Below are 26,411 nucleotides of genomic sequence, written 5' to 3'. Positions count from 1 at the left end.
ATTTAGATGCCCCAGCAAGAATTTAAAGACTATTTCAAATATAAATACTTTATTGTTTTAGATGTGTACCTACTTACCTTAAAATGCATGAAGGGCTGAGAAAGTAGAAAGAAAATATTGGCCCGTGTGTTCTTGAATTAATAGACTATGTTAGGGAAGTAGAGCAATGATAAGGCCAAAGAACTATTTAGTTTTAATCAGATGGCAGTCGTTTGCCAGTTATCAGTGGATAAAATGAATACCTGAGTAGAGGAAAAATTCAGTCTTCAGATGAAGACAGACTCAGACTTTCTGGCCACTTAATTCCATGGGACTAGCACTTTAGATAAAATATTCTTCTTTATTACCCAAGCTGCGAGTAGGTGATGTAGAATTGCATTATGATTTTAAGGTATAATTAATTTTTACTTTTAAACAGGTGTAAACTTGGCAGCTTTTATCATCATTGTGTTTTCCTATGGGAGTATGTTCTACAGTGTTCACCAGACAGCTATTATGGCTACTGAAATTCGGAATCATATTAAAAAAGAGATGATCCTTGCAAAACGTTTTTTCTTCATTGTATTTACTGACGCACTGTGTTGGATACCTATTTTTATTTTGAAACTCCTTTCTTTACTACAAGTAGAAATACCAGGTATGTCCTTTCTTTTATGAGGCTGTTTCAACAGTGCCTGCATGAAGTGTTTCTTCTACTTCAGAAGAAAAATAATATAATGAGATGAACTATATTGCTGCAATTAACTTCATGTTCTATATCTATATATATGCACATACAATACAATGAACTATATAGTTGCTATTTAATTGAACTGTATTACTATAATCATGAAAGATTAGCCACCTTTGAGTTACATAAAGAACTCCAAAATTCAAATCATTAAAGTCTGTTTGCATGTAATATCTATAAAGTGTGTAAAATATATTTAAAAATCAAGGCTGAGTTGCATTGGTATTTCTTGTCTTAGGACTTTTGCTAGTTCTATTGCCTAAATTTCTCAGGACAATATAGTGTTGTCTATCTTGATTTAATAATGTAACTTATTCTGAAATAACTTTATTTTACAAGCTGGTATTTATAGTTCAACTCATTAAGTTACATAAAGCTCTGTTTATCTTCTTCATGCTGTGACTATATTCCCACGTAAAAACAGAGTAACCTAAAAGACTAAAATTGCACCTTATTTTTTTTCCTTCTCTTTGCAATATCAGTAGATGCCAGAAAAAAGCCTCTTTGTGTGGGGCTTGTAAACCCTATTAGAAAGGACAGGTGAGCATGAATGGAACAATCAGCAACAGCAGATTCAGACTCAGTGTACAGATGTATGTCACAATATTACATTGGCAAGAAAATATTTTAGCTCAGACAATTTTGCCTTATGTGCTGACCAGGAGGATTGGGAGTTGAGATTTTCAAAGTTTGGATTTGCATCTCAAATGTCTGGAAGTTATGCTGATTATGTAAAATATTCAGTTATTTTAAATCTTTTAAAACTCTTCTTCAAGAAGCTATCAAACCACCTATGATATTTTTGAAGAAAATATTGTGAAAAGTAGAAGCAGGTGTATTATAAGTCAAGAAACCTTGAAGAAATGTTGCTGAATCATAAGGTACTCTTGGGTTCAGCAAATTAATGTTCTGTGATAGATGAACCAGATTAAAGAGTAATTACGCATTTCACCAAATTGAAGACATGACAGCTAGCTTGTCCGAATTGACACAAATTGTAAATCTCGTTTGATAGCATTTACTTTTTGTTGGTGATACATTGTGACAGTTTTAGAACTAAGCACCTGCTTGGTTCCAAAACTGTAGCCAACGTGATGGGCATCAACAGCAATGTCTTGATACTGTGACAAAGTTGGAAAACTGGAGAGGGGCATGGAGGGGTGTCCCTGAAGGAGGGAGTCGATTAAGTGTTTTGCGCCTCTTGGAGCAGCTCTAAAACAGTTTCTTAAGTCAAACAATGCAACGGAAGGCACCCACTGACATCTTTCAGCACTTTAATCCTGTCCCTTCACCACGTGCCCCTCAGACAACTTATCTCCCAAACACTAAAGGATGAGAAAGGGATGCTGTAAAAATGAACAGACTGACATAGGCAGACAATGAACACAGAAACTCTTACCAACAGGAAAAGGAAATTAGGAGGATGTATACAATGTTCTTTTTCAGGGAGAGGAATGGAGAAGTCCTGGTGCAGAAGAGAAAAACAGGCTCTGAGGGGATACGGGGAATGGAGGATAGTTTTGCAGGAGGACAGAACATTAGGGGCATCATCAGGTCTGCACGTCATTAGTCCTGTAAAGAGTATGGGGAACAGAGATCACAGGAAGAGATAGGAGCAAAACAGAGACAAAAGGTTTTGGGGCAAGAAAAAGGGGCTCAGCCAGAACAAGAAGTATGTCAGGACAAATAGGAAGCTATGGCATAGAAAAGCAGGATAATTGGGACTACTGGGAGAATAATAAATGTCAGCTTTTGCAGGGAGTGCTGGAAACAGAGGGAGATAAGAAGTAGTGCAAGTGTAACAGAAGAAGAAAAATAAAAGCACCTGTTGTGCCAGGAGCTCAGCCTAAGAGCACATGACCTCCCTCTCTCACCAGGAAGCTGTGCTGCATTGGCACCAAGTGCTTACGCTAACTAAAGAATGCAAACACTGGAATGCACATTACAGATGCCTTTCTTTTTCCCTCACTAAGGTACCATAACTTCTTGGGTGGTGATTTTTATACTGCCAATAAACAGTGCTTTGAATCCTCTTCTCTACACTTTGACTACACGACCTTTCAAAGAAATGATCCATCAGGTTTGGTACAACTACAGACAAAGAAGATCCAAAAGAGGTAAAGGCAGCCAGAAACCATATGGTCCATCATTCATTTGGGTAGAGATGTGGCCAATGCATGAAACCACGCCAAAGGTTACAAAGCCTGTGCTTTGTACAGACTCTTCTGATGCTTCAGTGACTACGCAGTCCACAAGACTAAATTCATACACTTAATTACGTTTTGAATCCTCACGGTGACATCGGCACTGTTAGCTTCACATCCGTGGGCTTGCTGCTTTACAGCCATGAGGACACTGAGGGAGGTGTGACATCAGGGCTCACGTGAACCACTGCGGGAAGAAGAGGGAGCCATTTGTCTGTTTGCAGGTAGAACTGGCATTTTACCATCTCACAGCAGTACCTGACATTTTGACAATTCATCCCAGATCTGAATGAGAAATCAGTTGTTTGGGGCTTTTTTCTTCCAGAAACCGAGGGTGTGGGGAAAAAAATGAATTGTCATTTGAAACATCTCACTCGGAAAGCAGATAGTTTCAAAATCATCTATTTATGGGGAAGTGTGTATGTGTGTGTATGTGTGTGTATTTTCTTTTTTCTTTTTCTTTTTTTAAGTTCCCATTTCACCAGCTGACTTTTTTAAGAGTTAATTTGTTTCTTTATTAAGGAATTTATTTTTCTCCTCAAAGATTCTGACTGGCTCTATTTAGGCTGCATCATCTCTTAAAAAGCTTTAAGGAGCAATAGCTGTAAGAAAAACATTTAAATTTCATAATTAGGTCAGTTGACTATATTTGTCAAAGGCAGACAAGTGAAAATTATATTCCTTTTACAGCTGTACAGACTATTTCACTCATGTAAAGGTAATAGTGAAATTGTAATGATAGTTCTAATAGAGTCGCCAGGTTGGACAAGGCCTTGATCAGTCTGTTCTACTGGGAGGTGTCCCTGCCCATGGCAGGGAGAGACTGGGACTAGATGATCTTTAAGATTCTAATTCAGGCAGAACCAGAACTGTGGTGAAGAAAAAAAATAAAAGGAGAAGTTTGGTTTGGTTTGGTTTTTTTTTTCCCAAGTGAATCTGCCCCAGCTTTAACTGGTGGCAGTTTCCCCCTTCTTACACTGAAAAGACTGGACTAAGTATCCCAGCATCTTGTTGCTGCTCTTTTCCTCATTTTTCTTAACAGGCTACCAAAAGTAGCTGACCATAGCTTGCAGACTTCAACAAATTCCAGTCTTAAGATGTTTCTCCATGTACAAGGGAGATGGTCAAACAGAAAATTATCAGTATTAATAGGTGTAATGATATCTACATTTTAGATATCCAGTCATGACTGGATGCATTATAGTTAAAGTAATTTAAAGACCACAGCCATACAGCACTTTTTGAAGCATTATTTTACTTCCCAGAATTACAAGGGTAAAATAAAAAATATCCCATCTGAAACAATCCCTTAGAGGCAGTTCCTTCACACATTCTTACTGAAGAGAATCTTTTCTATTATGAATTATTACAACTTCCCTTCTTCTTTCAGTACCGTATTCAGTCTGATGGCCTAGAAGCCCAAAAAGGTAAAAAAAAAGCTTTCTTTTTGCATTGATTTGAAACTATTTAAAATTAAGTTAAAAGATATTTCCAATGTTTGCATTTAACTTCTTAACAGTATAAGAAGTAGAATTTTGAAAAAGTGTGACTCACACTTCAACTGTTTACAGAACTTTGGACTATCTTGAAACTGAAGATTGTTAAGCATCTTGTTTCCACTACTGTATGTTCTACTGAAATAAAATTTTATTTGCTGAACAAAATATTGCTTTTCTAAGCTGTTTTGCAACATTTTGGGTTGTGGGGGTTAAAAACACCTAAGCAAAATGCTGCCACGTGGATTGCTTTTAACTAGGACAATTAGACAGATTCAACAGAACTTCCCCTGAGGGGCCAAGCCCTATCAAGGACTGTAATCGCCTTTGGTGAGATATGCAAGGATCCCTGACCTTGCCATTACTTGTTTTTCACTACATGTGATTGTGACTATATTCACTGTCACCTTCGTTTCTATCAGTAACACAATAACAGTCGATACTTCAGAATATTTGCAATATCTTTATTGCTTTGATAAGCAAACTACAGTGGGTCTTTCTTAAAATCCTGTAAGTAAAAATAAGGCCTGCTAAGAAGTCATGGCAGAGTCATGGTTTCCAGCAGCTTACCATTGCATCTCAGCATATTTTTTTCCACAGTGCCTGGTAAAGGTACAGGAGTCTCAGGACAGCTATTTATTACAGACTAGCCATCTTTCAGACCAAAAGGTTCTATTAACAGTAAGCTCTAGACCATCAAACTAGCCACTGTTTAAGGCAAACATAAAAAATAGAATTAAATACTGAAAAAGCTCTGAAGTGCTTCCCCAGTGATGGGAGAATACATGTAACAGAGTGTTTTCTAACTAATGGAAGCTTTTACTTACAGTTCAAAATAATCCATCCTGTCAGTAAACAATGCTGGTAAACTTTTACCCTGCAGAAATATATGGTCCATCATAAGGCACTTTATTACAACAAAAGGTAGGGTAAAATTGTTTGCAGTAATACAATATCTTGCAAAAAATAATCTGCAGCTTTACAGAAGAGTAAAAATTGCTAAAAATAGTAAGGTTTGGGATGTAGGATTTTTCTACAGCTCATAAATAAGCCACAACTTGCCACATTATCCCATACTCAATGTGGCAAAAAAGTGTGTGTAACAAAAGACTGAAGTTAGTTGAAGTTTCTCTGGGGTTGGCAGGGTTTCTGCTGTTGACAGCTCTTAAAAAGAAAGGCTGACAATTCCTCCTCATAGGACATCACTTCCCTACCAGTAATGAGGTCTGAACGTAGCACACATACTAACTGTGAATCTACCACGTTAGAACGAAAGAAAGGAGTGTTGAGATCGCTTGAGCTTCTACGAAGAACCTGAAAGTTAAAGCGGAATCCCTAAACAAAGTTTTTCTGTTCGGTAGACTAACATAAAACATCCATATGAGAGCCCTCAAGTATTTGTGAAAGAAAGCTGGGGGGAAACAAAACTCCACGTGAGCTGCCTAAAGGAGGCGGTCGAAAAGAGCCCCGCCGCAGTCCGGGCCGAGCGGGCGGCTCGGCGGGCAGGGCCAGCGTCAGCCGCTGGGCTTCAGGGACTCGTAGCCCTCCCTCAGCAGGTCCCGCCACGTCCTGAGGAACCGGGCGTTCTCGGAGCACTTGGTGGCCAGCTCCTCCACCTGGGCCGACACGGCCGACGTCGCCTCCAGGATCTTCGCCAGCGAGAAGGCGGCCTGGAGGGACGGCAGAGAGGTTGGGGGTCGTCGGCGCCCGGCACCGTCCCCGAGGGGGCCCCGGAGCCGCCCGAGGGCAGCGCGCCGCACTCACATCGCCGATCTGCATCTCCACCTCCTCCAGCAGCTCCCGCGTGTCGCCGCCGGGCAGCTCCGGCGGCCCCGACTCCTCGCTCCCGCCGCGGACCCTCCGGGGCTCGGCGCCGGGCGATCCCTCTGGCGGCAGCGGATTCGCCTCGGCCATGTCCCGCTCGGCTCTCCCGCGCCGGGCGCGCCTTCCACCCGAGCACCGCCCACGGCACGCCCAGCCCCGCTCCCGCCGAGCGCCGCCCGGGCCGTGGAGGGGCTGGCAGCGGCCGCACCCACCGCCCCCAAGGGCGGCTCTGGGAGCTGTAGTCCTGCCGCCGGGACCGGACGGGACGGGGCGGACCCGAGCCGAGCAGCGGCCGGGCGCGCAGGCGCAGCGAGGCTGAGGCTGACGGGGAGTGCGCACGGCGGTTGCGGGAAGCGGAGAGTGCCCGTGGGCCGCTGCGATGGTGCTCTACTGCTGCCCGTCCGCCGGCCGAGGTAACGCGCCGGGCCCAGCTGGAGGGCCCGGGGCTGGGGCTGCGGCCCGGGCTGAGCTGGCCCGGGCTCGGCCGGGGCGGCCGCTCGGTGTGGCGTGTGGGGCCGGCGGCTGGCGCGGCGCCGAGGCGGAGCAAAGGTCGCGGCTGGGTCGTGCCGGTGTCCGGGCGGACGCCGGGCCGGAGCGGGGCCGGCGGGCGGGGACCCTGTGGCTGCCCCTGCCCGGGGCCTCTGTGCGCCCGGAGGCGGGAGGACAGCGCTGTGCGTGAGCGCTGCCCGCGCCCCAGCTCTGTGCTACTGACCTGGGTTATTCACCTGCAGCGGCGTGCGTAGAAAGACGGGCGGGTGTTTTGAGCGACGCTGGGTGTCACCTGCTTTATGGGGTGAAATAAAGCAGTGGAACGAGTGTCCTTACTTGGGAAGTGGCAGTGGAGACAGCATCCCGACAGCTGTTACTAAAGGGCTGCCGCAAAGTTTCTCCTTGGGGATTGCCTGTCTCGGACAGGCGTTTCCCATCTCTTTCCGAGTCCGTGAGCTGTCAAGAGTGTCGTGGCCCAGGCACTGTGCTCTTGCTGGGGAAGAATCTGCCTGTCCAGCGTTTGCACCCGCCTCTGTTCTTATCAGACGTGTTCGGAGCAGATTTTCACTTATTTTGCATATGTACAAAATAACTGTTGTTTTGGGGATTTTTTTAATATGCTGTGTGATTCTTAGTAGCATAAATTATGGTCAAATAAAACAAATCCTGAAAGTTAAAGTTTTATAATATATATGTATGGATGTAGTTGTTATCAACCTTATAGAGTACTTGTTCTCAGATCCTGCCTGGTTGCAAGGAAGGGATAACTAAGAATCTTGAGGTGATATAATAGCTTTTATGTTATGTTGGTTAGGTACAGAATTCCTGTTAAGGAGCCAATGTGGATAATACTTGCTACCTTGCATATGGAGACCTCTGTCCTAAGTGTCACCTGGCAAGGTTATGACACAGGATGCTTGTGCTGGCCTTGCCAATTGCCATTCTCTACTAAACATTTCAGTCATAGCATGCTGGTGACTTAATTTATGTAGTTTTACAGAAATACTCCACTTTAAATATGGTATTCTTCTTCTTCATCGCTGAAAATAGAAAAATTTTTAAGGAAGGAAAAGTTATTAGTCAAGGTTCACAGACCTTTTAACTATGACTAGTTTTCATACTAACCACACTAGGGTTTTTATTGCAAATCACACACATTTATTATTTATTTCTTAAAGAGGAAAATGATGACATGTAATAGTCCTCTGAAAAGAGTCCTAGTTTGATAATTTAAAAGTTTATTTTTCGTCCCTTTGCTTACAAAGAAATTCTCATTTGTTCTTGCAACAATTACTGTATCTGCAGCAAAGATGAAGGTTACCTCTATCTACTATTCTATCTTTGGCTAAGCACACTTGGGTTCAGGTCTGTGCTTTTACTCTAGACCACGGCATGTACTTTAGATGAACTGTCTTGTGTTAGTAGCCCAAGCTGTGTGTCTCAACATGTGTTGAGATGTCAGAGCTAAACTTGCATGTCCTGTTTCTACCGTTTTTTAATGGTAGTCTGAAATTTAATGCAGTCTGAAATAAACCTTTTGAAGTTCAAAATTAAATCAGACCTTAAAGTTTCACCTGCATATATGTGTATTATCATATGTCAGCTGTGCATGGCTGGCCTGTGAAGCTTCTTTTTTTGTGGTTTTCCCTGAAAAAAAATTACACGGCATCCACCTAACTTGAAAATTTTAAAATCTGTGTTTATTGTTCCTCATCTTCATGTTACCTGGTAGCCTTTGGGAGGGGGAAGCTGCCATATTTGTTGTGCTATTTGCATCTCTGAAATTTTGAAAAATTTGGAAAACTGCTGATTTAACAAAATTGTTTCTGGTTTTTGCAGCACGTCAGTGCTTTCATGCTCTAAAGTTGATAAAGAAAGATTGCCTTCTATCACTGCGTGTCTCACGATGTGCCTCTACTGCCTCTGTGCCTCGCATAACTACACATTACACAATTCATCCTCGGGACAAAGACAAACGATGGGAAGGTAAAAACATTGCATTCTTTAAAAGCTGCTTCATTATTATTGTCATTGCTGAGTTTTAAAGACACTAAAATGTGTCTTTATTTTTTTCTCTTTATAGAAATTCTCTACACTTAAATATAGTACTAATATTTCAAATGAAATTTTTGCTTGCTATCTCACAAGTGTCTTTAGTGCTATAAAATAGTATCAGAAGAAACTTTATGCTTGTTTTCATAAAGAAAATATGCAAGCAGCTTTCGGTTTAGTGATTATCATAACAAGATTCAGTTCTGTTCAGAATGTATCTGCTTGGTTTTTTCAGTTGTTCTTACCATGAGGGTTTAGCTTTAGTGAGAGAGAGGTTGGAAGAAATTGGAGATTGGCTTATGTTATTACCATTTTTTTCTATTGAAGGGGTAAACATGGAAAGATTTGCAGAGGAAGCTGATGTTGTCATTGTTGGAGCAGGCCCTGCAGGCCTTTCTGCAGCCATTCGACTCAAACAGTTGGCTGCTGAGCACAGCAAAGAAGTGCGTGTTTGCCTCGTGGAAAAGGCTTCTCAGATTGGTGCACATACATTGTCTGGTGCTTGTCTTGAGCCAAGGTCCTTAGAAGAACTTTTTCCAGACTGGAAAGAGCGAGGGGTATGTATGAGCATGTAAACGCCGAATATTTACTAGATTATAACGAACTTCATATCTGACTCATTCTGGTATGAGTTAGTATCTGGTACCATTAGTAATTAGTATTATTTTAAAATACATTGATGGAACAAAACAAAAGTGAGTACCTTCTTTTTAGTCTTTTTCCTGTAGTTCAGCAATGCTAAAAGTTTTCTGTCTACACAGATATGCTGTGGCCTTTGCTCTTTTCTGTAGTAGTCCTACTGCATATACACAGTATGTCTGGTGCAGCCTGGAGTGCCCTGCACTTGCTGCCTTTGTGCAAAATCCAGCTCCTCTGTACAAGCAGGAAGATAAGGTTTGGCACCATACCGATGATAGACTTGCTGGGTCTGTACAATAGCTCTTCATGCAGATAGCACAGAGTACACTGACTTCGGTGCAGACACTGTGGTGTAGCAAAGGCCTAAGATGATTTTAGGAGGGAGGTCCCAGAACAGCTATCTGACTTGCAGCCAGCTGCCTGCTATCACCTGAGCTGCAAGAAGTTAGCCGTCAGCTCTTTGCCTTATGGTGCTAAGTCTGCTAGTTGCCTTCTTTAGAAAGGTCTACAATATTGATGTAGTACAAGCCTATGTACAATAGATGTTGTTTTCAAAACTATTTTTTTAGCATCAGTAGCTGTGTTGATTCTTGCCTGATGACTGCCTCATAAAGTACTTTATCTTCTCTCTTGCGTTACTTTCTTATAGAAGTGCTATACTAAACCTGTACTTGACTATTTGATTGTTTAATTTTTTTGTTTCTGTTGGATTGGCTAAGAAAACATAATTCTCTACTTCTTCTATTTTATTTTTTGTAGGCTCCACTTAATACTCCTGTAACTGAAGACAAGTTTGGAATTTTAACAGAGACATCTAGAATTCCAGTGCCAATTCTTCCAGGTAAAGTTTAGTGAGGGAGAAGAGAGTCAGCTTCCTCTGTGTCTTTTTTAACTCCTCCATTAATCAAAACAAGTTTGACTTCGTGCAGTGCAGCAAGTGTATGTAGAATATAATAGGTTACAGTGATACACTCTGTGTAGGTGATGGCTCTGATAACACGTGAGATTACCTTGAAGATAGTAGCTGTAGGTGTGACATCTGCTGTATACAGCTTTGGTTATTTTCCTTAGTATCTGATGTTTTATATGTGTGTGTCTTCTTTTGCCTAGGACTTCCGATGGTTAATCATGGAAATTACATAGTACGTCTTGGCCACCTTGTGAGCTGGCTAGGTGAACAAGCAGAAGCTTTGGGTGTTGAGATATATCCAGGCTATGCAGCAGCTGAGGTACTAATGACATCAGTGTATGTTTATGATAAGTGGCTTTGGAACCCCCTTCAGTGCAGTCATGATGACTTGTACATGCCCAACATTCCTTTTAACTGATACCTATTGTGAAAACTGTGTTTCTCTGTCTAAATTCCCTGGCTCAGATCCTCAAAGTGCAAGTGTATCGTACAGCATGTGAATAAATACATCATCTTCATGTTTGACCATTGAAGTCATACTGCTTAGAAGTTCTGCTTTAGAACTTTTAATGAATAGATTCAAAGTACAGTTTCATTACAACGGCTTTTGTTTGTTTAAATATTTCCATAGATACTTTTTCATGAAGATGGTAGCGTGAAAGGGATAGCAACTAATGATGTAGGCATTCAGAAGGATGGAGCACCTAAAGTAAGTATCTATCTTCCCCATAACTAGGGGTCTAATTGTGATACATGTGCTTCTGCTACCATCAGTAGTCTTGCTGCAGCATAAGAAAAGGTGTAAAATTCAGTACCTCTCCTCCCTCTCTATTTAATTTGATTGATTACCTGTGAAAGTTCTGGTCTCAGAACATTGTAAAATTTTTCTGAGATTAGTAGAAAAAAACCTTTCCAGAAAAGTTGTCATGAGGGAGATTATGTAAGGGTGTTTTGGCATATGTGAAATCTGGAAACAAGGGAAAGAACTCCAGGAACTCCTGGAAAAAAACGTCCAAACACGAAATAGAAAGCTTTAATCCATCTGATAACTAGCAACATGTAAGAGACTGTGCTTCTGGCTGTTTTGGTTTCCTTGATCTTTACAGCTGCAGTTGCACTTGCTGACTGTCTGTCTACCTAGCTGGGGCAAGGTACACATGGAGTCTTTATACCTTTATGCTGGTTGGTCGTGTTTCTGCATCCAGAAGGTGACTACCTGCCCTAAGTGTCAGACTTGGATTTTTGTGTTTTCAGTGGAATCCAGAACCTGCCCTAAGTTTGCTGTTTCCCTGTATAATATGTTAGGAGAATGTGGCACCTCAGAGTTATTGGGAACAACTTTCACACAGAATTATTTGACTACATAAATTAGAAGTATAAGTTTTTTCTTAACATTTACTTTCTTTTTTTATAAAGTTTCGTTCTAGTTTCCTAAAGTTTCAAAGATGTGTTCACTTTCACATTAAGTGTGGGCTATTTTTCCCCATTTAGGGCAGGGAGTGAGAAGATTCGTTCTATGTTTGCGAGAATATAGCCAGTGCAGGAGTAATGTATTTTTTCCAGTGTAATATTGTGTATCTGCTGTAGGGGACAGACACGCTCTTGTTTTTCCAGTGTACGCTTTGTCCAGAAGATGGCACAAGTAACGTGTACAGCTCCTGCTGTAATGAAGCTTCATTGAGAGTTTGGGTTTGGTTTAAGATGGGAAGGAATAATTTTAGGTGTTTCTTAAAATCCTCAAAACATAGATTCCTTATTTAATCCTCCATTTGTTCTGGGAGAATGTGTCTCTTAACTTCTTTAATGTACATAATGAGTGTGCCTCTACTGCAGCTTTTTTTGCTGCACTATCACTCAATTAAAGTTTTTAGCTGTCAGTTAGGTCAGCTGGTGTTACCTCCAGCGCATAAAGGCTCTGGTAAATAGATGTAGTTTGTATAACCTCCAGGGCAAGAATATTTTAAATGTGTTTATACAGAGCCTAATCAAATACACTATGGTGAACAAATAGGTTTCCACCTTGCAGTCAGCACCAACTAAATAAAAATGACAGTGGTAAAAATACATTGTAGAAAGTTGCACATTGATTCTTGTGTAGATACTGGAGAAGGTTGTTAACTATGAAATACAACTCTGTCACATTACTGAAATGTTTCAAATTAATGAATTTATAATATTTACAATGTGGAGCTGTAGTTAATTTATTTTATATAAAGCCACTTCAAAGTGGACACTATATTCAAGAGGTAACTCTTAGTATTTTGTAAAATTTTGTGTTCACACTGACAATCAGAAATACAAAAAATTTCACAAAATCCTATGACTCCTGTGTTTAAACATAATTCTCAAATAGAGGGAACATTTTCATTTATAAGTTACAAGCGGATTGCACCTGAGAGACAATTCAAAACGAAAGCAGTAAACTTCTTTTGACCTATGCTGGCTTACCTTGTGATGGTTTAATTGAGTACTGCTGGAGAGCTTAATCTAAAACTGTTTTCTTTGTCTTTTTCAACATTAAACCTTCTGACTGAAATCAAGCTTTTTTTCATTCTAAAAAATTTGTAAACATAATCTATGTTCTTGCCCAGTGTGCTCACGGATGCAGGTGATGTACTCATACAGCAGTATGGCAGTTCCCCTCAATCTCATTGTTGGAATTTTTAATGAGAATTTTTTTTATAGTTGTATTTTATTTAGTTAAATTTTATTGTATGTTTTAACATGCCAGATTGGAGGAATGTCATCATTCTGAAGTAGTGGGTCCTTTCGGGAGCAGGGGTGATTCAGGTTTTTCAGATATGATAGTTCTGTCTATTCTGTGTCATGTGTGTTGGAGCACATACACACAACGTGTTACTGTAATGTGACTTCATGAGTAAAAATTAAAGTGTGAGGTTACAGGTAAAGATTCTTTGTTTGTCAGAGTTCCTTTGCACCTTGTGAATGAGCAGATTTGATATAAGTGCCCCCTGATCTGGAAAGATTTTCTTCGTGAATGACAAATAGCAAGTCACTGTGGGGCTGCTTTACTAGAATCTGAACAGCTGAGCTAGAACCATAATTTGCAATGGTTTGTAAGTTCTGAGCTGTGTTACCAAGTAGTAAAATCACTTTTTTACTCTCCATTTTCTTGCCGTGAGTTTGGTTGACCTAACTGCTGGTGAAATGCTGTACTCTTGCAGGCTACCTTTGAAAGAGGCTTGGAACTCCATGCTAAAGTCACAGTCTTTGCTGAAGGTTGTCATGGACATCTAGCCAAACAGTTATACAAAAGATACAATCTAAGGGAGAATTGTCAACCCCAGAGCTATGGCATTGGATTGAAAGAGGTATTGCTTGCGTAATTTTAACAATCAAAGAAAATACCATAAAACTTTAAGGTAGATTCTATTTGCTTTCTAGCTAATTTGTGTAAAACGTTAAAGAATTTGACTTACACTTTCAGACTTCAGAATCTTTGCTATTCTGAAGCTGATCGGAGCAGATGCTCCCTGAATGTCATGACTGTTCATTTCAGCTGCTGCTGCTCTTGTGTCTGTTACAGCTAGCGGTACCTGTGAATCTGTTCTGTTAATTTTCTAATTAAAGTAGTTTGTGAAATACGTTTTCTGTACTTCTACTAAATGAGAGAGGGATTGTGCTGCCTGATTTTGGGGGGATTTAATATATGAGGAAGGAAGAAAATACTTTCTATGGGCTTTCTGTATGTTAGTGAAAGAGAGAGGAGAGCTGTTTCAGATGAGTCATGGTCTCTGAAGCACCTACTGGATGAGCCTTTACCTCCCTTCATTGGGCATATTAAATTGGGATAGAAATGAGGTTTCTTTTTAAAAATAGTCTATATTCAGGAAATATCACTCATGAAACGAGCTGCATTATTTTAGAATATGTTCAGAGTTTTGACTATAATACATTTTTTAGTACTTTAGTATGTGCTTACAGCTACAAAATATTTGTTAAATTATTAGTTTGCACTTGTGTAGAGAATAACCACTCTGTAAATATGACATAATCTTAGTTACAGTGTCTAATACTGAAATTGTCATTAAAGAAGGGTTTTCCTTTAGAGTTCCCTTGCTTCCAGATGAGACTGCGTCTGCTTTAGCAAGTGGTGCAGTCCAGTAGGAGTGGATCTGAAATAGTTGGTGCTGATGAGCTGATATCCGTACTTTGCACGCCTCAGGTTTATTTTTACTTTGGACTAGCTGTGATCTAGTCCTATAGACTGAGTGCCCTTTCATGACTGGAATGCTTTAAATGGACTTTTAGGACCCTGTCTTTTAATTTCACGTTGAAGGAATCCAGTTCATGCCTTTCATTGCTGCTGTATGATGTGAGTCAAAGCACAGTAAGTGGGAGGAATCAGAAGTCCCGCTCAAAAACATGTTCTTTAATCTAAATGGAACCTTATTGTAGATGTGCCCTCCATGCTTGAGCTGATCTTATCGTGCTCAACTGCCCTCCTGTCAGTAGACTGTGCTTGGCATGTGCCTCCATGGTGCAAAGATGTTTTGTGAAATGAGCAGAAAATGGACTCGCTCTTGAAAACATGAAAATGCTTCTCTGAGTTCATCATGGGTCAGTGGAGCACTGTAAATGTGTAGGAGACAGCAGAGATGAGACAATTTGCTTGACAGAAAATATTTAGATCAACTCAGGCATATTGCTTTGTCCTGACCTTGAAAAAGTCACAAGATAATTCATAGAATTGTATGAAAAAATAATACTTTAAAGAAAAAAGTCAACATAAGCATTTCATTCTGTGACAGAAGTATCTGTCAAAGTCACTAACATTAAGAATGTGGTGGTTGAATGAAAATTTTGGGTGTAGTACTAGAGTCTCAGTCACAGTTTCTGATACACAGCATTTAAAGAGAGAGAGGTATTGGGAAAATCTTAAATGGTAATGCAAAAAGCTATGTTGAGCAGTTGGTATTTTGCTGTATGAATTTTTGCATTGCTCATAAGAGCAAATTAAATTTGTCCTATATGTAATTGTGTGTCTTTTAATATATTATTGAAAGGCCATTACTTTGCAATCTGAAGTAATTTTTTGGTCATCTTCATTTCAGTTATGGACTATTGATGAAAAGAAATGGAAACCAGGAAGAGTGGAACATACTGTAGGCTGGCCTTTAGACAGACATACATATGGAGGCTCCTTTCTTTATCACTTAAATGAGCGTGAGCCTTTAGTTGCTCTTGGATTTGTGGTAAGTGAAGTTAGTTTTTTCATTCTTGCTTGTTGTTTGGTCTTCATTTTATGCAGTTTCTTTTCTCTGTTTTACTGAGAAAATGTAAATGCAAGAATAGGAACATAGCAAATTTAGTCCTTTCTCAATCTTAAGTGTGCTTATGCCCATACTAGGGAAAGCTAATTTGTCATATTAATATGTCATTAATCCATTGTCTTTTATGGACACCAATTAGAAAACTTATGAATAATTTCTTTGCAAACCAAACAGATTTTGGTAATGACAAAACCAGATGACTAATCAAAACTGTGCTCAAAAAATTCTCGTAAGTTAGGAAATCTACATCACATGCACTTTGTACAGTTCCATTTCCTAATTCATATGTCAACCTTATGTGTAACTCCACTTTTTGAGAGAAGTATATAAAGTGGAAGCACTGCAGTGCAATGTCCCTATAATTTCTGAGCTCTTCACTTTGTTTTTGGTATTCTCCACCCCTGTTGGCATTGCCTTCTTTATCAACTGCCTTTCTGAATTGGGCAGGCAGGTTCTTCCTGCGTATTGCCACTTTATCAGAAGCAGTGAGATCACTAGAGATAATCTGGTGTCATTCTGGCAGCCAGTGATGCGAGGAGCAAGGATTGGATATATTTTCTACAGTTCAAAATGAAAAATTCACTATTTACCCTGTGCACGTGCTTCAATGCAGATGTTTTAAGAGTCAAGCATACAAATTGGACTTTCAGCAGCATGAGACTGAGCTGACACTTCTGTCTCCTAGATTTCAGAAGGCTTATAGAGTGTGTGGAAAAACACTATTTTGGTCTAACTGTTTTGTAAGAAGCATTGAAAAAAAACTTGTTAGCTTCCTCAAACACACATACATGTTCTGTACAGATTTCCAATACTGGAATTAATAAATACATACAATAGATATTCAAATTCTGTTTGATTTTAGATGGACTGAGAGCTCTGATTATCACAGAGAATGGTAGGTAATCAGTAGTGTTCATATTTTTTCCACAGAGGAAAAAAAATCAACTTCAGTGTGAACATACAATCACTTTTTTCCTTTGAACTTTATACCTATTTCAGTCTGAGATTATTCCTGTAGTAGGGTTATTTTACCCTTATTTTGAAACTTGTTTGTTAATTTTGTCTTGTCAACAACACAAATGCAACACTGCTCTAAAAGCAGTGAGCTGCCACAAAAACCAAAGACTTGATTGCTGCTGACTCATGATGTATTTTGTTACTTATGTCCAGTAAAGCTCACATGAACCAGAAATAATCCTTTTCTCAAGAGAAAAAATCAGCAAGAGAATTCTTTTTAAGACTATCTTAAAAATGGGAAATGCAGAGTATATATTTGGGCAAATTCTCAAATGCATAAGAATCCTTGGCATCCAGTCCACTGGCAATCTTTTTTACCCCATTTTCTGCTTTCATCATTGCTCCCTTGTGCTTTATTACAATGGCTCACCTAATTCGAAATTATAATTGACTACTAAACAGTTTGAAGAACTGTTTAAAGTATGAGAGCACAAGGACATAACAATCAAAAAATAATTGTTTACCTCTTTTTTCAGCTTTTTTAGGGCAGAGGTATGAAATAGAAATTTAAAACAAGTTTTGTTGCTTTTCCCACCCATTGAATCATGCTTAATCCTTTTAATACCGAAGACAGCTGAAAGGAGGTTACAATGCAATTAAATATTTTCTGTATTTCAGGTGGGGATAAGGGCAGACTTGTAAGAGCAAATTTTCAGATTTGCTTCTGCTGTACCATTAATGGAATGTATTTTTGGCAGTAGTTAAAGTAGAAAGATCCTGAGGTTGCTTTAGTATAAAATAGATTTAAAGACTTGATGTGATAATATGCAATTATTTTCATTTCAATTTTTTTGTTGGAATTTCTTACCTTATTTTTATTAATGTGCCCTTTTTCTTTTTTTAAGGTTGGTTTAGATTATCAAAATCCCTATTTGAATCCATTTAGAGAGTTTCAGAGGTGGAAGCACCATCCTAGTGTACAGCCTACTTTGGAGGGTGGAACAAGGATTGCCTACGGTGCCAGAGCATTAAATGAAGGTGGTATTCAGGTAATTTTTTTAAAGTTTTTATCTTTGAGTTTTCTATAGCCATTTATTTAGTGCTATAAATTTGGGTTGCATGCTGTACCAAATGTTTTGCTGGACAGATAAACCTTCTTGTCTTGCTGGGTGCTGGCTGCTGAGATTTGTAAGACTTATGCTCTGTCATACTGAAAATCTTCTGACAAATTCACTTTACTTTCTAAATTAAATACAGAATCATAGAAACATTTAGATTGGAAAAGACCATTTACATCATTGAGTCCAATAACTAGTCCATCACTACCAAGTCCACCACTAAACCATGTCCCTAAGTGCCGCATCTATGTGTCTTATCCAGGAATGGCAACTCAACCACTTGACAACCCTTCCTGTGAAGATATTTTTCCTAATATGCATTCTAAACCTCCTCTGGCACAACTTGAGCCCCTTTCTTCTGTCACTTGTTACTTGGAAGAAGAGACTGACCCTCATCTCAGTGCACCCTTCTTCAGGTGGTTGTAGAGAACAATAAGGTCCCCTCTGAGCCTCCTTTAGTCCAGGCTGAACAACACCAGCTCCCTCAGCTGTTCCTCATAAGACCTCATCTTCAGGCCCTTTGTGAACTCTGTTGCCCTTCTCTGGACACACTCCAGCACTTCAGTGTCTTGTGAGGGGCCCAAAACTGGACAAAGAATTCAAGACAGAGCATTACCAGTGCTGACTACTATGCCCTGGTTGTGCTGGCCACACTATTTGTGATCCAAGCCAGGATGCCATTGGCCTTCTTGGCCACCTGGGCACATGCTGGCTCATGTTCAGCTGGCAAGACTTCCCATGTTCCTTTTACTGGGCAGTTATCCAGTCACTGCCCCAAGCCTAAGGCACTGCATGGGGCTGTTGTAACCCAAGGACAGGACACAGCACTTGTCTTACTGGATGTCAGTATAATCAGCTTTGGTCCATAGACCCATCCTGTCCAAATCCCTCTGCAGCAGATCAACATTCCCACCCAGCTTTGTGCTCCCTGCAAACTGAGGGTGCACTCAATCCCCTTGTCCAGGTTAGTGATAAAGATATTAACCAGGTCTGGCCCCAGTACTGAGCCCTGGGGAACCCCACTAGTGACTGGCTGCCAACTGGATGTAATTCCATTCACAAACATTCTCTGAGCCCAGACATCCATGGATTTTTTTACCCAGCAGTGTTTGTCCAAGCCATGAGCAGCCACTGAAATGTAGTTTATATTGCAGTCAAGTATGTTCAGCAGCAAAGATGCCACAGTCTTTTGTTTTGCCTGGAATCTTCGAGAAGACAGGGTAGTACCACTGATCTCTTCCTGTGGAGTCTTCCAAATTACTTGTATATTCCAGCGAAAGGAACTCTTTTTAGTGCTTGAGCCTTAAGTTGCAGATAGTGCTGAAATCGTAATGCAATTTGGCAGGTAAATCTTTACTTCTTCAAGTACAAATACTTTGAGTTTCTTTCATGCACAACTTTGAATTTCTGCTTTCTTGGGAGGTGGAATACTTTGTTCATTTTGTTAACTTAAGTAGTGTAAAAGATAAAATTTTGAATGTATTCATCAAGACTTTACGTCAGTTGAAAGGGCTGGAAAAGCTTGCAAAAAATTGGTCTGGAGTTTATACTTACCAGTTTTAAAGTACTTTCAACCTATTAGCTTCTCATCTTGAAACACGGGGTATGGCAGTATGTTCTGTACTCCCAGATCCATCTTCCAGATGCTCCTTTCAGTTTGGACCTTAAAACTAGCCTGAGTGTTCATGATCTGCAGCCTGTGTGTGGGACATGCCACTCTACCCTCTGACTACTTTGCCTTTCCTTTTTGAACCTCTTCTTAGTATAAATGTGGCTTCACGCAGTTTTTGCAATACAAGCGGAATTTCATCACAGCGTCACTCTTGTCAGTCATGTGGAATTAGGCTTGACCCCAGTGTGCATTCCTGGCAGTGAGTCATGTGGGTTCAGGAAGCAACTTCTTGATTACACCCCTGCTGCACATTTAATCAATCTCAGTGTTGATTTTGTCTATTCTGCAGTGGAAATATGTCATATCACATTGTAACACAGCTGTGTTACTGGCTTATTTCAAAAACAGTTGCCACTCCATTATTAACACAGATATAATGCAAAATATCAAGATGTTTTAATCTGGACTTTTATGCAAGATGGGCTTCTTTTTCCACCCTGTGCACTGGTTTCTCTATCACACATAGTCACTGAATTTCTGGCTTTGGTGAACTAGCCAGATTGTTACTTTAGTTGCACCCTCCTTATACTCAAAACCTAAAGCTGAAAGAACACAGTATTTTTTAAGTCACTTACAGGCATTGTGCTAAGTTACACAATAGAATTACAGATCTTGCACGTCTCTGCCTCATCGTTGGACATCTTTGCTGGATTTAAACCAATATGTCCTTATTTTGCATTGTTCCTAATATAAAAGCATGTTTTGCTTTGTTGGTTTTTTGGTTGTGGGTTTTTTTTTTCCTGTAGATAAATTTATCTAGGTGATTATGAAGTCACTCTTTTAAAAGACTTTTTTAAATACATGGCTTCAGTAATAAAAAGCTTTATTGTTGATTCACTTAGGAAGAGTTTTAAGATTAGCTCATCTTTTGCATGTGTTGCTTTGATTAATAACTGTAACAGTTTGACTCATTTGTATCACTGTAGTCCAGGCCTATTTTCTTATGTATGTCATTCTGTAGCTCCAGTTTTTGATTTTGGTAACAGAATTGCATCAAATGGTGTATAGAGTTACCATCATCCTCAGCTTTTTTGTTATAGATAACCTTATGACCATGATCTTCAGTCTTGAGCACAGAGCGAAGGGGGAGAGAGCGTGCACGTGTTTTTTAACATATGTGGAAGGAAGGATCAGAATTTAGTAACCTAATCTCTGTAGCTACTATTTCTTATATTTATTAAAATTGCAAAACAAAGCATTTAAATTCCCATGCATCCTCTATTTTGTTTCTATTTTATCAAAAACTTTTGAAAGGGTTAAGAATTTTGTGGGAAAAAAAGATGTTGCAGTTGTTGAGCAATGTATACTATGGGTATCAGGGGGAGAAACCTTTATACCAGTTCTGGGTTGCCAGAACTGATGCCTGGAAAGGCTGACCTGGAACAGAGACTAGACAGAGCAAAATTCAAAGGATACACTTTGGGCAGTGCAAGAGCATGGCCAGGGCTACACCCAAGTCACATCCAAGATGGAACCTAGTCATGAGTTTTTACACTTTTGTAAGTTTTGATTCATCTACATATTTGGGTCACTTGTCCAACCACAACCCCAGGCTATGAAGTCTCAGCCCCCTGGCTTGCCCCCTTTCCCTCGCCGTTGTTTTTGCTTTTTGGGTACTGGTTGTCCTTGATTCTCTAGCTAGGAGAGGATTATTTTGTCTAAGTACCCTGTGAAGAGAACTTGCTAACATCTAATATGAAGTTTCAGAGTTATACACCAAGCAGCAGAGATTCTGAAAAATATAAAAGCTAAAACTCAAGGCATCACGGACAACCCATTTAAGTCCTGATCTGAGCTAAAGGGAGGAAGAACATGAGGTTTCCTGTCTGCTGGCAGGAAAGACTCTGCAGGGAGCAGGTGTCTCCCCTTCTCTGTATCAGTCTTGTTTTGTGTCTGCATCTCGGGGGCATGATGTTTCTTCAACTGACTGTGAAATCAGGCACCAAGTGCCTTAGTACTGATAATGAGAATTACTACCAACACTGCAGTATGTGCTACCTTTTGTGTTACATGACTCATCTTTAATCTCATTTATTCTTTAGCAGTATATTGGTCCCTGTGTTCATGTTACATGAAACAGTGGTTGCAGAAGAAAAGCACTTATCACCATCTTTCTATGTAATTCAGAGAGTCAGTCAAGAAGTCTTTCTATGCTTATGTCAGTGCTGCACCATTGAATCCTAATAGATAACATAGAATGGCTGTTTTCTGTGAAAAGAGGGGATATCCTGTGTACCTAATCCTTTTGAAATAGTGTTGTTTAGCTGAACTTAAAACTTCTTGTCCTAGAGAAATAAGTTGTAGTTGTGTTTTCAGCCTGAATTACCTTTCCTATGAGCCAAATCACTACGTCTCTGACAAAACAAAATGCACAAAACATAGATTAAATGCTGTGTAATATAACTTTTTTTAGTGATTTCTATATGACTATGCAAAAGTAAGCAGTCCTTGGTGACTAGTAAAGACGTAGCAGAGGAACAAGCAGAGGAAACAAAACTTTTGGTTTGGGTTATCTTAAATTCTAAGGGATATACTTTTTGGACATTTTTCATTAAATTCAACTACTTGTTTAGTATTTAGGTTACTGCAAAATGAATTCTTTCATACAATTTTAATAAAAGCAGGATGCTAGATGAAGACATGCTGCTCAGTACTAAAGACTTATGGAGGAAGGGTGTGTTCAGAACTTACCTTCAGGAATTTGTGACTTAGGTTTTGATCAGAGCTTTCTGCTCGAAGTTCTGCAGTCAGTCTGCGTTTTGAAGCTGTTCTCGGTCTAAAATCACCTTGATAGTTGAGGTATTGCTTAGTTAATGTAGGTGTATAACATAGTATATTCATACTATTGACTTGATATTTGTAAATTATCTTGGCTGTCTTAGGTTTGTGAGTTGACCATACTCTATGACATTATGCTTATAGAATGGGAGCAAGCTGGTGATTTTGCACCAAAAGATATATATATATTTGTTGGCTGTGAGCAACTTCTAAAATAAGGGGGAGGGGGACAGGCATGATAGCATTGTGTGGTTTCACAGAACAAGATTTGTGGAAAAAAGCAATGAGATGAGTACAACTTACTGTGTGGAAATCAGGGAAACAAATGTTGTTTTTTTAATTTTAAAGTATTCACTTGAGGTTGAAGGAGGAAAACTATATCAGTGGGTGACACTACTAAAATTTTGCTGCAGATAAGGCAGCTGGAGAGAGGATATAATGAAAATGTTGTCACTTTCATCCTCAGCACAAGTACAGTGTCTGCACTCCTATATGCACACACCAAGTCTGAAATGGGAAGGACACTCAAGCCTTATGCTAGTTTAATTTCCAAAATGTTATTTTCACTTTAACAAACAAGAACAAAACAACCACCTTTCTTTCTGTTTTCTCTTCAGTCAATACCCAAACTCACCTTCCCAGGTGGATTATTAATTGGTTGCAGTCCTGGTCTCTTGAATGTTCCCAAGATCAAAGGAACACATACTGCAATGAAAAGTGGCATGTTGGCTTCAGAAGCCATTTTTAATCAATTAATCAATGAAAATCTCCAATCAAAGACAATAGGTAAGATCACTGTACTTTGAGTTGTAATTACCTCGTGTTCAATTAGAACCACTAGCAATTAACAGCAGTAATTAATGTGGCTGAATGAATTAGTTGGAAATGTGAATAAATCATGGAATGGGTGTGTTTAAAATATATTTTATTGTTTATTTACTATTGGTAATGTCAAGTGATTTAAGAAATAAATTAATATTGATCCAACTTGTAGAAGCTGTAATGACCATCTGAAAAGTAAGCTTATGCTTCCTGTATAAGTAAATAAGAATAGTTTCATTCCTACAAACACAATAAAAAGTAGTGCTTTATGATGCAGAAAGTGTTACTGAAAGCCTGCCAAAACAGGAAAAAAAAAGGAATAGACTAAATGTAAGCAAAACAGCATGAGATTTTTCAAATGTGCTCTGTTAGGATGCTCTTTCTGGTCAGTCCTTCTGTCTTTTAATCTTTTAGTTGTCTCAGTTTGAGACTACGTGTATTTTATCTTATACATAATACAAGTACATTGTAGTAGTCACCTGGTCCTGACCACCTTGTAGTGTTGTTTAAGCCTTAGTCGTCCCCTTAAATCTGTTAATAAAGTCTGGGGAGAGAGAGAGAGAAAATTAGAATTTCAGTAACTCTGGAGATAAGACACTATAGCCAGCTGCCACATGATGATTATTTTAGAAATCTCTCTGTACTGGTAGATTCAGGCCTAATGAGCTCTCATTCAGCTGAAATGCACCATCTACAGAAGGTGTGCTGAACAATTAAAGCTTCAACTAGACATGATAAAATGGTTAGAATGCATCTGAAACTATAAACACTGTTGGTGGGTAGTGTGCCACTCTTGTTTGATTATGGACAGGTTTTATATGCTGTTTTCCAGTTTTATCAAGACTGGACTACTACAACCCACTTTCTTCTCTTTGCAGGGATAATGGGCTTTATGGGAAATAGAGACTAAAGCATGTTTCATATGTAGACAGGGCTGAAAACTGATTATTTAGAACATTTATTCCTATACAGTAGTAATGGAGAATGGTGAAGCGAAAACTCAAATAATTTTCATTTGAAGAAACATTATTTTTAAGATACTTACTTGACTTTAACTAGTGGTAGATATGTCAAGTGTGAAATGTTCTAGTATTTGTAAAGAATACAATGAAGAGTTTCAATCAAAAGTTTGCAGTCAAATATATCCCATGAATGTGCAGATTACAAAGTAAGAAATTATCTAGCAGTGGCATTATCCATTGGGCCACAGCCGTAGTTACTGGAATGGGACTTTGGTTGCAAAACTTCTTTTGAAAAAGCTTTTGAACTTGACATTAGAATTGTCAAAGCAAACTTGGCTTTGGATCACAGGTAGACTGTCCTGGTCAGCACTCAGATTCTATGAGTGAGAAGCTGCTTTCCCACAGAGGTGCCAATGTAGCTGCCTGTCTGATTATATTTTGCTGAGGTTTGAGGCAATTTAATGCAGCTTGTGACTAATTTAATAGAAGCTACAAAGGAGCAGTATCTGTTGAAAAAACAGGTCTCGATTCAAGAGGCTGAAACATTGTCTAGTATATTCCTAGCTTACAATTCTGAAATTCTCATTTTGCTGATTTCATTGTTAGCAGTTGCTTTTATTCAGCGTTCATTTTTTTATTTCAAGGATAGTCTTGATGTACTGTAGGTACCTAATAAAGAATGTATTGCCTTAGGACTTGATGTGCAAGAATATGAAGAGAACCTGAAAAAGTCCTGGGTCTGGAAAGAGCTGTATGCGGTGAGAAACATCCGACCATCCTGCCATAGTGTACTTGGTGTGTATGGAGGAATGATATATACAGGCATATTTTATTGGCTACTGAGAGGAATGGAACCATGGACATTAAAACATCCAGGTAATTTCATTATCACTGGAAGAAGATTCTAAATTGTCTTTTCTGGTCTTAGTTTCAGCTAGTGCACATCTGGTCCAGTGGTGAGGCCTTGAAGTGTAGAAAAGAAATGGATGCTAAAGTATTGCAGCAGACTGTTGTATTAGCTACTACATAATGTAAATTAACACATTAATACACTGCTTAGTATAACTTGGTATAGGTTTTTGTCTTGTGAATAAGGTTACCTTTTATGAAGACTTCATTCTGATGACAAGGGAATTTAAAACGGCTGTTAAACTGTTCTTGACTAACTGCAAATTACAATAATTCTGTACTGAAATTTATTAAAAATATATTTAGGACCAGATTTTGCTCAGCTCAAGCCAGCCAAAGACTGCACCCCTATTGAATACCCAAAGCCTGATGGAAAAATCAGTTTTGATCTTCTATCATCCGTGGCTTTAAGTGGTACAAACCATGAACATGACCAGCCTGCTCATTTAACTCTCAAAGATGACAGCGTCCCTGTGAGCAGGAATCTGGCTGTATTCGATGGACCGGAGCAAAGATTTTGTCCTGCAGGTAGGTAACAAAAATGTGTGTGTCAGCTGTTTCTGCAAGATGAAAGACTGAGTACTTCAGGAAGTACACCTGGCCTCTTACTTATTTCAAGATTCTATCCCAATTTTCCTCCCAGAAGGGGGTTCAGCTGCAGGTCTTAAAATATGTTACTTTTGTGATGAAGTTACTGTTAAACATGTTAGAAGGGAATTAAGTCACATTAGTAATACACTTCCCTCATTACACTTGCTGGTAAGTAGAGTATACATGCAGGGGAAAGCTGTTCAGCCAAATGATAGCTCCCTTCTTGTCTTTGCAGGAGTCTATGAGTATGTTCCTCTGGAAACAGGAGAAGGATCAAGGCTGCAAATAAATGCTCAGAACTGTGTCCACTGCAAAACATGCGATATTAAAGACCCAAGTCAGAACATTAACTGGGTAGTACCTGAAGGTGGAGGAGGACCAGCTTATAATGGAATGTAAACTAACAGGAGGTCTATTCAGTGACTTCTGATCACCAACAAATATGTTGGAGTATTTTATACTGCAGCATAATTAATGTACAGCACTGACTTGAATGTTAAAAGAGTTTGAGACTAATGTGCCATTCTGAATTTTACATATGACTGTTGCATTAAATGGAAAGTTGGTGCCTTCTGGTTAAACCCTAGCCTTATTTAAATAGGACTTCTTTACAGGAGCTGTATGCAGGCAAAAGTTCTTATTGGGACTGACAGAGAAGCTTTGGATCTTGGATTTACTGCTGAAGTTCAGTGATAACAGGAGCCATATCCAGAATTGTGGGTATGGTGGAATAATTTAGTACCCACCTTTTAAAAAGTATTTCGTCTCTTTAGGTGGAATGATTTACATGTAATCATACCTGGCAGTCAGGGAAATAAATCGGTCTAGAAAATTGTCATTGCTTGAAAGTGTTAAATTTTACATCAAGTTTACAGTTTTGGTTGTCTTTTTTCCCTGATGCTGATACTAGGTAATACCTATTGTAAAGTGGTTCTAAAAAAAACATGATACTTGCATCTTCATT

The 26,411-nt window shown here is 39.3% G+C and overlaps 3 protein-coding genes across 7 annotated transcripts in view; 2 read left to right on the top strand and 1 right to left on the bottom strand.

The window, feature by feature from the left end:
- The window catches only part of RXFP1 (relaxin family peptide receptor 1), a 96,531-nt gene extending 91,933 nt beyond the window's left edge, over positions 1–4,598 (top strand). For all 5 annotated transcript variants that reach the window (XM_088163655.1, XM_088163656.1, XM_088163657.1 and 2 more), the window contains 2 exons: positions 419–637; positions 2,704–4,598. In XM_088163655.1, the coding sequence (XP_088019781.1) occupies positions 419–637; positions 2,704–3,005 (521 nt within the window). In that variant the 3' untranslated portion in view covers positions 3,006–4,598. The remainder of the gene's footprint in view (positions 1–418; positions 638–2,703) is intronic.
- Positions 4,599–4,880: 282 nt separating this feature from the next.
- C4H4orf46 (chromosome 4 C4orf46 homolog) lies at positions 4,881–6,411 on the bottom strand. Its single transcript, XM_014883683.2, has 2 exons — positions 6,195–6,411; positions 4,881–6,100 (listed from the first exon to the last, which is right to left on the bottom strand). Exons 1-2 carry the CDS (start codon positions 6,342–6,344, stop codon positions 5,945–5,947), a joined length of 306 nt encoding a protein of 101 aa, XP_014739169.1. The 5' UTR covers positions 6,345–6,411; the 3' UTR covers positions 4,881–5,944.
- Positions 6,412–6,498: 87 nt separating this feature from the next.
- Positions 6,499–26,409, top strand: ETFDH (electron transfer flavoprotein dehydrogenase). The gene is made up of 13 exons (XM_014883681.2): positions 6,499–6,667; positions 8,583–8,729; positions 9,123–9,352; positions 10,194–10,275; positions 10,545–10,663; positions 10,976–11,053; positions 13,530–13,676; positions 15,420–15,560; positions 17,501–17,644; positions 22,781–22,949; positions 24,641–24,823; positions 25,163–25,384; positions 25,683–26,409. The coding sequence occupies exons 1-13, from the start codon at positions 6,634–6,636 to the stop codon at positions 25,844–25,846; spliced, it is 1,860 nt and encodes a 619-aa protein (XP_014739167.1). The 5' UTR covers positions 6,499–6,633; the 3' UTR covers positions 25,847–26,409.
- Positions 26,410–26,411: the final 2 nt, after the last annotated feature.

The sequence above is a fragment of the Sturnus vulgaris genome, chromosome 4 (assembly GCF_052056855.1).
Source record: "Sturnus vulgaris isolate bStuVul1 chromosome 4, bStuVul1.hap1, whole genome shotgun sequence".
Taxonomy (NCBI): domain Eukaryota; kingdom Metazoa; phylum Chordata; class Aves; order Passeriformes; family Sturnidae; genus Sturnus; species Sturnus vulgaris.
This window is presented reverse-complemented; position numbering and strand designations above follow the sequence as displayed.

Coding starts and splice junctions, on each gene's coding strand:
- C4H4orf46 (XM_014883683.2), bottom strand. CDS start 6,344: ATGGCCGAGGCGAATCCGCTGCCGCCAGAGGGATCGCCCGGCGCCGAG. Junction 6,101..6,194: donor TGGAGATGCAGATCGGCGAT/GTGAGTGCGGCG, acceptor CCGTCCCTCCAG/GCCGCCTTCTCGCTGGCGAA.
- ETFDH (XM_014883681.2), top strand. CDS start 6,634: ATGGTGCTCTACTGCTGCCCGTCCGCCGGCCGAG. Junction 17,645..22,780: donor TAAATGAAGGTGGTATTCAG/GTAATTTTTTTA, acceptor TTTTCTCTTCAG/TCAATACCCAAACTCACCTT. Junction 22,950..24,640: donor TCTCCAATCAAAGACAATAG/GTAAGATCACTG, acceptor GTATTGCCTTAG/GACTTGATGTGCAAGAATAT.